This window comes from Watersipora subatra, chromosome 2, assembly GCF_963576615.1.
Source record: "Watersipora subatra chromosome 2, tzWatSuba1.1, whole genome shotgun sequence".
NCBI classification, from domain to species: domain Eukaryota; kingdom Metazoa; phylum Bryozoa; class Gymnolaemata; order Cheilostomatida; family Watersiporidae; genus Watersipora; species Watersipora subatra.
In genome coordinates this window covers 19027805-19041146 of record NC_088709.1, presented here as the reverse complement: position 1 = coordinate 19041146, position 13342 = coordinate 19027805, and the positions used below count along the sequence as shown (strand labels likewise).

Below are 13342 nucleotides of genomic sequence, written 5' to 3'. Positions count from 1 at the left end.
ATCTTAGATAGGTAGAACAATCCTGGAGAGGTAGAACACCCGAGAGAAATAGGACAACCCTAGAGAAATAGGAGAACCCTAGAGAGACTTTATTAAACTAGCAGAAGCAAGTTGAGCTTCAAACAATTATGCTGTGAAAAAAGAGATACTTATTATTTGCTGGAAGTTGTGTAAAGCCATTTGAACACTTCATTTTCTCAATAATATGGAGGCGTTTTAAATGGTGCCAATTTAAAGGTGCCAAATTTTCCGATCGGAAATTTTGGCACTGGATGATTTTAATGCTAAATATTTCGACAAAACATTTTTTGTCAAAATATTTAACATTAAAATCCTCCAGTACCAAAATTTTTCAGGTTTGCTGTAACACCATTTTTACAAAAACTGAAAACTTTACCCAATCTACTATTGAACTTGGAGGTCTATAAACAAAAGACACTATTTAAGGTCTCGAAATGACTGGAATGACTTTAATGAAAAGACTGTCATTATCAATTTCATTACTTGTCGATTTTAATTGCTCAAAAATAACAGAGTGGTGAATATAGCATAAAATCTAACACCGTGTTCATATTTTAATCAGAAACTTTAAAGTAATCATCACCGTGTCTAGCTCCAAGAAATGTCTAAGAAACAACAAAGAACTTCAAATTTATATTTGAAGATGAAATACTTGATTTTATCCATTTTGAAAGATATACCCCTAATATTCAAATGAGCAATAAATATTCTTTAGAGAGATCAATCGTTTAAAAGGTTCAGAATGACATAAACACAGAGCAGATGATATACATGTACTTATAAATATACCGCTGCTATATTAGTGCAATAAAAAACAAGCTAAGGCATTCTAACTCAAAATACCTAACATTGACAATCAAAAGGGTTTTCTGGATATTATATGGCTTGCTTAAAACTTATCGGCCTTCTAAAACTTTCTCATATAGCTTTTCATGCAAAGAGTTGTGAATTGGACTGCCCCGAGCACGCCTTTTAATGATGGTGATAGTCTCTTTATCAATTGGCATACCTGCTGAAGCAGGTTTGCAGAGATTGATCTAGTCATACTTTGGTTGCAATAAATGCTTGCAACCTCCACACTTAGCAGGTATCGCGCTCAAATGCTGAACAAAAAGATCTTACTAGTTGTTCAGCTATTGAAGTCTAGTTGGTTACGAACAAGAAATGGCCTGCATTCTTTCACAAAACTGTCTTATAACCTACCGAACAACAATTTATCTTATTTTACTAGAGCACCAGTGGGTCGTCTAATGAAAGACTCAGATCTATATCCAGAAATTCTTTTTTTTTTGCTGTCAGCATTCCATATAACAATGTATGGTTGTTTCTTACTTGACAATGATGAAACAGTCATTGGCTAATATATTGATATGTTTAAGACAAGTTAATTTTTACAGTGTAATGCTGTTTATTTTTGCAGAGCCAAAATTTATTGTGTTCCAAACTTACATCTCATAGGAATCAGGAAATCTGGAACTACTGATTTCTCCAATCTCTGGATGACTAATCTGCCATCTGTGCAGCGCTTTCAACAGGTAGATAAATAAATCTATTTTCTGTGCAACACCTTCAGTAGGTAAGTCAATAGAATCTCTCTGCGCAAGTAAGTCACCTGGTAAGTCAACATAATGTAATGTTTACCTAAACTACAGTTTAAACACACTCCATTAAAAAAATTAGGTAACAGCTTTAAGGTAAAAAACATCAGTGGTTTTCATTAAAGTTTTCATCTACTAGGTGTTGATTCCAAGCTTACCAGTAAAGATAAAAATACTTGAGCAGTTTACATAAACTGTTTATGATAAGCATTTTTTGTGACACCCAGAAAAAAGTTCAATTCCTAAAAGGTACTCTTCACTTTGCTTTTTGGTAGATATTGAGTGCCATTTTCTAGAAGAGCACTGACCCTTTAGCTCACTGAACTTATCAAAGAATGACTGTTTATGTATTCAAACCCTAAGACTAAATGCTCAATGTTGTCTCACCTAGAGAGGTAGGACAACCCTAGAGAGGTATAACACCATTAGAGAGGTAGGACAACCCTAGAGAGGTAAGATAACTCTAGAGAGGCTTTATTAAACTAGCTGAAACAAGTTGAGCTCAAAACAATAGTCTTGTTCTCTCAAGTCTTGATCTCTGCTGCCAGGAAGAGATACTTCTGATTCACTTTCCGAAAGTTGTGAAAAGCTATTCAAACAATCTATTTCCTCAATAATATGGAAGCGTTTTAAAGCTGAACTTTCATAACATTATAGCATATTGTATCAGAAAGTATTGGTACTTTTTTATAATTTGTAACTGTTTTCGATATTTTAGGTGGTTTGACTGCTAAAATGACAGCAAAATAAAAATGACAGAACTTGTTCACAATTAAAACCCTCGGATTTAAGTGAAATTGCAATTATGTCATCTATAATAGCACTTCGACAACGAAACTAACAGAATAGAGACTCTTAATACTGCAACTTGAACGCAGGCCCGGCTAGTAACAATAGCAAGTAGTGGCGTCATTTCGACACGTACACTTCCTCTGAGCATTTTAACTACGATCAAGTTTTGTCGATTTTAATCTTGTGACATCCTGGCAGTCAGATTACCTCAAACATCAAAAGTAATCGCAAATGATAAAAAATACTGAAATTTTCTTATAAAATCTCTAAAAAATTTGCGGTATGATCTTACTCAGTTTTAACTTTTCATCAGACCTTACAGATGTCTGCTGCAGAATCGTAAAAATGATCTGTTTGATGCAGGATTATTGGGCTTCTGCTACTCAGTGTCCCATGAAATATTTCACTCACAAACGAATGCACCGACCTCGAGCATTAAATGGAAGTCTCTACAACGGTGGACCAGGTATGATAATACCTTTCAGAAAGCTTACAAAAAATAGATGGAGCATTCCGTTTTTTACACTAAGGTTCCCATTGTTTATACTACCCAGGTACTTTCTGTACTTTGATATATTTTGTACTTGATATCCCTTTGAACTCTAGCAGCCGGTATTCCGGCATCACGTAGGGTATGTCAGAAACCCTAACAGCCGGAATACTGGCATTCATATGACTCTGTTTACAAATAATGTTTCTAAGCAACAGTGTAAACCAATCAAAATAATTCTTGCACAGGGCATTATACCCCAACTTCACTTTCATTTTTATCTGTTTCCAGATACCTTTATCTACTTCCTTCATAATAATAACAAAATATATTGAAGCCATATCGCGAAAAAATCGATTTGCCTCGTTTGTTGGTAGCTCATGGATGATTGTGATGCAAATGAAGAATTATATGATGCTAACTGTAGTTTTCCAAATTGTTTCGAGTCATGAAACAATGATGAACGTGTGCTCGATGGATATGATGCTACTGTAAATGTTTTTACAAGTTTTTCAAATCATACAAATTTTTAACCTTTCAGCCCGAATAACTTGTTAATTACACTTTTTTCTATTTAGTGACATTCACTGTGTGCTGCCAGATTTTTTTACTAGTGTTTTCCTAAATATCATTGTATTATGAGCACATTTGAAAGTATTTAGGAAGTTTAAAAGTTTGGATTGTTGGAAAAATTGCCCAGGGTTACTGACACACATTGACAAGGATGGCTGGGGTTCAAAGGGTAAACATTTTTAATACACAAAAATGGCAGCATCAGGTTCCTTCTTAGAATTTCCTTCCTGTGCCTGGATAATTATGAATCATTAAATGATGTATCGAGTAAGTGCACATCAGATAATACCATATCGGGTAAATGTATATAATTGTGGTAAGAGTAGATCAGGTAAAAGTATATAGGGTAAGAGTATATCGGGTTTTGTAAAGCTGTTTAGACTTAATTTACTTTAGATTTAATAACTGCAGCTATTAATCCCAACTGCAGAACGGCATTGTTGTGAACTTAATTTCAGGAGTTCTTATGACTAACACAAAGGTGGGGTTAAATGACACTCATCTCGTAATTGCATCTGGTATGCAGTTCTTAGGCTATATCGCAACTCAAGAAACGAAGTTTTACCTACAGCTAAGAAACCCGACGGATAGGTAAGGTGGATGGTTCATAACTCTACGGTAAGATAGATGACTCATAACTTTTTAGTAAGATAGATGATTCATAACTCTATGGTAAGATAGATGATTCATTACTCATTGGTGAGATAGTTGAATCATAGCTCTATGGTAAGATAGATGAATCATTACTTTTTGGTAAGATAGATGATTCATAGCCCTGTGGTGAGATAGTTGAATCATAGCCCTATGGTAAGATAGATGAATCATAACTCTTTGGTAAGATAGATGATTCATTACTTTTTTGGTAAGATAGATTATTCATAGCTCTATAGTAAGATAGATGACTCATTCATAACTCATTGGTAGGATAGATGATTCATAAATCTACGATAAGATAAATGATTCATAACTCATTGGTGAGATAGTTGAATCGTAACTCTATGGTAAGATAGATGAATTATAACTTTTTGGTAAGATATAGATGATTCATAACTCTATGGTAATATAGATAACTCACAACTCTTTGGTAAGATAGATGACTCCTAACTCTTTGGTAAGATAGATAACTCATAACTCATTGATAAGATAAATGACCCATAAATCTTTAGTAAGATGAATGATTCAGGACTCACTGCAAATAAAGCTCATCGTGCTTACTGAATGATACACCATAAAATATATGCAGCAGCGCACACTAAACAAAGTTCCTAAATAGGCATCTGCCTTTTGTGTATTTTAGAGTCATCTCCTACCTCTTCCACTGGCAGAAAGAGAGGCGTATTCCTCAATACAAACAAATGTCTGCTCGTGCGTTTACCTCACAGTTTGTTGAGTATCTGCTGAAGAAGCTACTAGATGATTTAAAAAAGTGTCTCGCAGTAAATGGAGAAGTGACCTGTGTCTATTTGCCAGACTCTCATGACGGAAATTTAGAGGTGAGCGTGATTCTTTGTATTGCTGTCTAGACTGCTGAGGTACTGAGGGAAGAGACTATGATGACACAACTAAACCATGAATATAACAATATATATTATACACTAAGCTAAGCTACTGGTCACTTCCTCCGTTAGGTAGGAAGCAAAACTATATATGTGGACATATAGTATATTAGGTGAGAGTGCATCAGTATGTATATACACATTTATGTTCATGTATGTATATTTGCATGTATTTGTACATATGTGTATATATATAGAAATATATGTATACATACATCTATATTTCTCAAAAGTTAGTTGTATGCAATCATGTGTGCGTGTCCAGATATAGCTATTAAAATCTTAGAATTAAAATTCCGCTTTCTGATAGATTTGAACTCACGACAAGTACATCTGCAAGTTTTTTATTCAGGTTCTCTGCCACTGAGCTACATAAGGCATCTTGGTCAATAACATTATTATATTCAGTATACCTTATGCACACGCTAATTATTTTAGCAATCTGCCCACTCGTTACGACGCCCCTGTTAAAAAATATTTTTCGTAAGGTTCAATTACTATATCTGGAGTCAAGGCCAGTTCTTCTCACGCGGACATTCATATTATCTCCGTAGGAAGAGCCTCGACATTCCTTCTCTGTTCGATCAGACAATGTCAGTACGATATCTCATTTTTACATTTGTACCGGTGTCGAAGGGTACCAATATCATTAAATTCAAAGTTTTGATGAATGGCTTCTGCTGAAACAGTAATCTTTTTTATACATACACTTCTATACAACAAATTGTTATTATTAATTCAACATATTCAGGATTGTTATTTCGTTTTCTCAGTTCGTATTAATTGCATCATTACCGAATCATCTTTTATTGTAATCGTAGCAAAACCAACTTTATTTAGCTATTACTTGCTAATTATTTCACATCTACATCTAAACTCTTTCATAAATCTTTCATTTTTTTGTTTTTTTTTTACTTACACAAAACATTTTCTTCATGATATGAAGTTGTTTAACAAAGTTTGAAAACCTTTACAGTTGTTTTTCTTTCCTCCTAATTTATTTCAACTACACAAAACACTTTTCTCATGATATGTAGTTTGAAAGTTAGAATGACAAAGGTCGTTACGTATATGTTAAATACAAATCAATTTTCTGTGCAAAGACTTTTTATTACTCGGGCAACGCCGGGTAGTACAGCTAGTATATGTATATACTACCGAAGTAAATAATTGTCTAATATATATTTACTAAAGCAAAGATAATAAAAAGTGCTTAACACCAAGTATAGATACAGTATAGTACACTAAATATACAATTTGCTTAAAAGGTAGTGTGTACTTAGCTTCTAGCTGCTGTCAATTTCAAAGATCTAGTTTGTTCTCTCATTAGCCTGCTGAAAGGATAGACTGCATCCTAGAAACTGACAGTTGCTGAAAGCTGAGTACACACTACTCCTTAAATCAATTCTATATTTAGATCCGTATGTCATACATATACATATGTTTGTTTATATGTTTTTGTGCATGCGTATATGCATATGATTTCTCCAATTAGATAAGTCACCCAGGATATCTTTACTGTGTCACTTTTTGAGTTCATAATTGTCTATTTGCATCAATTGCGAGCCTTTGTTTTTTCAGCTATGCCAGCACATGCTTTGAGATTATTAGAAGCTGTCAGTCATTAGAACGAAAACTGACAAAAAGCAAATTACAACATATTTTTCAGATGAGGCGTTAACTGATATCTCCACCAGCTGTAAACTGTGGTTTGTGTGTTCTTAAACCACTCATTATGAAAATGTAAAATTGCCTAAGCTTTGTGCTGCGCTCACCCACTAATATGCTCATATGCTTGAAGCATGTGTGTAGGGAACATCCCTGACTTGTTGTATTTTTTGCTTTAATTGACATCATCACCTGTCAGCTTCACTTTCATCCGGTTCAATCCAATTGCATGCATCACATACAGCGTGTTTCCATGATGCGCATAATTCGCAAATTTAAGCCAATCCGCAAGTTATTCGCCGCATAGAAACGGCATAAATTCACAAGCTAAGCGAGTTTTGCGATCCACTAAACTTTATCGAATCTATCATGCTTGCGAATCATAGAATCAGAACTTGCGAATCATACGAATTAAAATATCACAGCTATTCCATTAAAAACATTTTCACACTTCAGTCGCTTTTTACTTTGATTTCTGCAGTCTCAATGCTGCCAAGCATAGCTTGACAAGACTGTGTAGCTATTTATAGTCATTAATTAGGCTAATACTTGACCTATGGAGTCACGTGGTGGCGTTCAATGCCATCGGCAGGTGTTTGGCAGGTGGCAATTGAAAAGCTCGATTGCAAAGTAAAGCCGTGGTCACATGATGGCCGAACCAACTTAGGTTTGATTCGGTTCGTAGGCTGTTTCGGTTTGGTTAAGCCACATGTCACACGACATCCAAAGTCACTTCACTTCCTAGATATCATACGCATGGAGACAGGACACTGTTTCATTGGTAGTTTTTATGTATTTGAGCAAAATATTTCTTATGTAAACAAAAAAATTTCAGGAACAATTATTAATTTAATTATGCAGCAGGTTTATCAGAAGATCATTCAGTTGCTCAAAACAAATCACTCAATATAAGGATTTTGTCAACCCTTCTCATCAACAAAATTATATTTTTGTTAACATAGGAATGTTTTTCTATGCTGAGTACATAACAAACAAAAACAGTCTTTATCATAGTACTGTGGTTTTACATAAATAAATCATTTAACGATTCTTCATCAGGATGAGCATGACATATTACTTCTACATATCTACTTCTACTCTACATGAAAGAAAACCATACTCATTTTCTTACATTTATGAAACACTTAAGTGCAACATCTTACATTTATGCAACACAATCACAAGCTACGTTGTGCCTGAGTAAAGCCTGGCAATATCATTTTACAATATATCATCATATGGCAATGGATGAGGTCTTTTAATTATTTTACTTCTTTACCAACAGGTTCTATATAGTTTTGTGCTCTCATTTCATTCAAAATGAAGGACCAATTATTTTAAATGACGCCATCTTTTTTGATGTAGATCGGGTGAGCCTTGTCGTAAATTGCTTCATGTTGTTTAATTAACGAAATAAAAATATCGCCCCATTTCTTTTTTAACTTTGCTCACACACGTAAGGAAAAACGGACTGCGTTTTCGCTAGAATTTTAAATAGTCAATAAGAGCAGGGGTTTGGCCACGAAATTACGAGCAGGACCGAAATGGTTCGTTTCGGCTAGAAATATCTTCAGCCGAACAGTTTACAACTGACACCGACATCGTTTTGCGTCGTTTAGTTCGTTTCGGCTCTCGTGTGACCACCCCTTTACTCAACTCGCGCACAGCCTCAAATGCGAATCATGTGGATTATGCGAGTCATGGAAACATAGTGATGTGTCATATGTTGTCATATGTACTATGCGTAAGCGTACGAGGTGTCTAGGTGTATGAAAGCAGCTATGGCTTGGGAATCTAAAATGTCTGTTCTATAAACAGCAGGTTGCGATTCAATTCCAAAAAAAGCTGCTGATAGAGGTCAAAAAGACATTCAACCTTAAATCGCTTTCTGTAGCTGGGAATGTCTCTAGCCATAGAGGTTCCCTTGCTTCTGGACTCTCAGCTCATGACATAGAGACATTGTTTGTTCAACAATGCCGTTAAAACATGTTCATGCTCATGTACTGCTCTGCTTGTGGTAAGCTAAGCAGGCATCAAACTCATCTGTTGAGGGATTGCTTGTATACATTTTTAGGTGCACATAAATAACTATATATGTACCTACAGTAGATGCTGCTGTTTTTGGGTATTACTGTTTGTGTACTGAGTGCATACCATTGTGAAACCATAGACATGTCAAAGCTGGCCAGTCATCCCTGACAGGACTACATTAGTAATAGTGTTTAGGCTCTTCTAAAAAAAAGATTTTTAAGTATTTTCATTAATGTTTATGCATATACATAGTTATTTTTATATTTTAAATGATGCGAAGAATCTAGGCAAGTCAACTTTCACCTAGATTTTGCTTGTTTCAACAATTCACGTAAGAACTCTTGTGTATGGTCTTATATTTCCATGGCATTACTAAACTCCTTGGCTGACATAGCAGCGCATCGTTGCAGACGCTTCTAACGCACAGCTTGTATGTGGTATTCTTGGAAGAGATATTTAAGTTTGTGCCTCAAGAACAGGTTTTGGTGAAAACGTTGGATGAGTACAGCAAAAACAGGGTAAGTTGATCATAAAGTCCCTCTGGCAGCGTCTCAAGGATTTTGTGTTAGAAGCAAGCTAGCTAGTAGAAGCCCAGGATGAATGCAAGCTTTTTCACTTAAAGGTTGACTTGCAACAAAACTTACATTACGTAGTTGTACAAGATGGCTTGTGTTTACACTTTCACGCAACCTCATTTGTCGAAATATTTTCACCAATATACTTCACACATTCAATAAAACCATGTCTATTGTTCTTACGCGTCTATTTCATCGTCATTGTAATACTGTCATTTTCAGCACTGGTATCTTATAACTTACCGTAAAAATTTGTTTAGTTTTTTAACCTTAGCTCGAATGAGTACATATCATTGTCTGATAAACATGACAAGCTTGTTGGTCACCTGTGATAATCGAAAAATGCTGCAGAAATTATTTGCGAAGTATTGAGTCACATGATCAGATTACGACTAGACGATTAGATCTAGCCGAAACAAAACTGTAAAGTAGCGAGCATCTATATTTGATACGGGGTCTTCGGTAAAACCCGCAGTGTTTGTCATAAACTAGTTGTACGAGAAGTTTTATATTGAGCCTTTTATTGGCCTTTCAATTTACATGAAAACATCACGTGACAAAACAATAATCAAATGTAATGACTACGTCAGAGAAATAAACTGATTCCAATCTACCGCGACTTTTCGTTTTTGGTCTTTTAAGAGCTTGTAATCACATTTCTACGTATTTTGCACCTACAACATAGGTGAGTAAGACATGGTGAGTTTTTTGATACCAAATAACTGTAATGTGAATTTTGTTGCAAGTCAACCTTTAAGGCTGGTTCATACTATATCGCCGTATGTCGGCATTGATGCCACAGTATTTTGGTGATCATCAATGATAAAAAATTCTACACTATAACAAACCCATTCGTTTGCATCAGCAGATATTTTGTAAGGGAGTGACATACAGTTTGACAGGAAAGTTTGACAGCTGTATACATTTTTAAAGTATCCGCATTGCTTCATCGATGCTATCGGGTTATGGTGCACATAGCTGACAATGAATGCCGAATGGACAACTCCAACATACTACGATATAGTGCAAACCAGCCTTTAGGCTCTCTAATTTCTATCTGATTTGTTTCCTCCAGCAGCTTAACAAGGAGTCAGTGAGAGTGACCTATCGTCACAGTCCTATAATCACATCATACACTGAGAATAAATCACTGCAACTAGCCTTTTTACTCTAATACAGCTGCCTTCCACTACAAATAACAACCAATTTGAGAAACTTTGCCTTTTTTGGCAATTCGTAATATATGTTTATCATTAGCCCCCTTCCTTTAGAGTGAGGTTTTTGTGTTTCTGCAAGGAAAATTTTATATTTTGTGGCTTCAAAATGTTGAAGTAGAGTCTTCGTACTTCATTAATGAGAAACTTGCACAGAATATTAGTAGGTTTTATCAGAAGCTATTAGTATTTTATTTTAGTATTTATTTACTATTCATGATTGTTTTGGATTTTTGAGGTGATTTCCAATTATTTATTAAATTATTTTCGATGAATTACTAATATATATAACAGTGAATATATTTAAATTTGTAACTAAAGAAGCAACAAACAGATACAGCTTAATGTTTTTTGAATAAGACTAGCCAACTGCAAGATTAAAGTTTTTTTGAGTTGTCACCTCATGTCGCCCAAATTAAGTTTTGCTTTCAAAGCAGAACTAAAAGACTGAAAATTCCATAACAATCATATTTCATTTTCAATATTCTTTTAGGGGTGAGCTTGCACATAAAACTTCAGCAGATTTTATCAGAAAGTATCGGGATTTTACTATCATTTGTGGTTGTTTTGGATTTTTGAGGTAATCTGAAGGCCAGGGTGTTTCAAGATTATAATTGAAAAAACTTAATCACGTTAAAATGCTCAGAAAAAAGGCATGTCAGCTTTCTCCAAAAATGGCATCAGTAGTCGTGCTTATTGTTTATAAGTGATAAATATATGATCTGATTGGCATTGGGTACTAACATGTTTGTACAGCATTTAGAGGAAAAAGTCAGACAATTTTCAACCGACCTATTGTATCTTTAAACTATTTGAAACGGCAGCAGAAGTTTCGCTGGAGCTATATTTTAAGTTATTTTTAGCAATCAACAACCGATACATAAAAAATTATATGTCAATAAAGGCGTGTAACACTCGAGCGTGAATGCTATAGCCAACGTCATAATGCGAGGGTCAAACAGGAAGCGCAACTGCTGACTTCGTTTTTAGAGACATATTTATCTTCTGAGCGTTTTAGCTGCGATCAAGTTTTGTTAATGTTAATCTTGAAACATCCTGACAATCAGATCACCTCAAACATCAAAAATAATCGTGAATGATGGAAGAAGAGCGATACTTTTTTTGTAAAAATTTACAGAAATTTTGTGCAAGTTTATTTTTAGCTCTGAGCGATCCATCAGGATGACGCATAAACCAGGCTGTCATCCTGAGCGATCCATCAGGATGACGCATAAACCAGGCTATCATCCTGAGCGATCCATCAGGATGACGCATAAACCAGGCTATCATCCTGAGCGATCCATCAGGATGACGCATAAACCAGCCTATCATAACGCGTAAAATATTACCAATCCAAACTTTCTGTTAACCTTCTTGTCTTCTTGCTTTTCTAGGTAACAGTCGTGAATTATGTTGTCAAAGATTTCTTTGGAGTGGATGTTCCCGATGGTCAATACGAGAGGAAGAATCATCAGCAGGTTTTAAACAGGGGAAGAAAAAAAGCTGTGTGGAAATCTACTCTAGAAATGTTGGACAACTTCTTCGCTCCGTATAATAGGAGACTCGCTGAGCTACTCCGTGATGAGAAATGGCTATTTAACAAAACAAGAACTTGAGCACTTAGGCTAACATTAGTCACGTGGTAGTGCTATGAGGCTAATAATTTGACAAGATAAGCTAAAGACAATTTTTCGAAACTATTTATTGTCATTGATATATGGATATGTCATAGATTTGTTCTTATCTTATCACGCTGTATGGAATAGTCATAAAAGTTCTTCTTTTCACCTCAGAAAGCAATCACACACTTTTGCTCATATTGACTCTTTTAAACTTTCTTAACTCTATGGATGTGCTGCATCTGTCTTAACTCTATGGATACGTTGCATCACATCATGTGCCTTTATTGTTTTTCTTCTAAGTAAACACTGTAAAATTGCCTATCACTATTTTTAGTTTCCATCATTATATCATATTATTCTAACAGTTTATCAGTGAATATTGTATTTTGTAAACAATTGGTTTAACTTGCTGATGCATTGGATTTTTACTTCACATTCAAAGTCATATTCTAGCTTTTAGCTAGTCATATTCTAGCTTTTGTAATCTATGCAAATTGAATGTTAAAAATTCAGCTGCCAGGTTAAGACACGTAATATAAACATTTTTCGAGCAAAGGAGCTGATTGGGTATTGCTTCAGTGCCTTTGCCTGCTCATCTGCCTGTTCCAAGTCTTTCACATTTCTATTTGCTTGTCCGTTCTTATCTGCTTGTTGCTTCCTACTTGCTTGTCCCTCATTATTTTTTATAAGCAGTAATAAAAACTGGTTCTAAAAGATGGCTAAACAAACCTTTTTTAACATTTTAAACTTTAATTGATGCAATAGCTTAAAAGATCTGTCTAATCAGCAGTTATGAACAACCATGGCCCCTGACACAGACGGCAACACTAATATGAAAGAAGCTCTGACGTTCAGTTATTCTTACAGCCACAGAACCAGAATCTCATAGACTGTTAGGGTATGGTCAGACAACTCCCTTATTCACAGCAACAGGTGTAGTCTCTTGCGCATACAGCTGACATAAAAACATGCTTGCCAAGGTTGCTAGTGGAAGTCCAACTGCACCAGAGCTGCCGATCACTGCCAACATTTTTCACAAAGCCTGTAATTCGATCTTTGCTCCATGGATCCCGCTTAATGCATGATGTCATCATGAACCTGAAAAAGTAAGGACCGTAGGCTATAAAAGTTATCACTTTTATTTATATGAATCTCAGTGTCTGCCTGTTGGTCGTTTGTTGTTTACTTGTCCAATTATACCA

General features: G+C 35.2%; 1 protein-coding gene across 1 annotated transcript; it reads left to right on the top strand.

The window, feature by feature from the left end:
• Window positions 1–2756: 2756 nt before the first annotated feature.
• On the top strand, window positions 2757–12767 carry LOC137388022 (uncharacterized). Its single transcript, XM_068074541.1, has 5 exons — window positions 2757–2877; window positions 3933–4065; window positions 4772–4967; window positions 9140–9247; window positions 11913–12767. Exons 1-5 carry the CDS (start codon window positions 2757–2759, stop codon window positions 12132–12134), a joined length of 780 nt encoding a protein of 259 aa, XP_067930642.1. The 3' UTR covers window positions 12135–12767.
• Window positions 12768–13342: the final 575 nt, after the last annotated feature.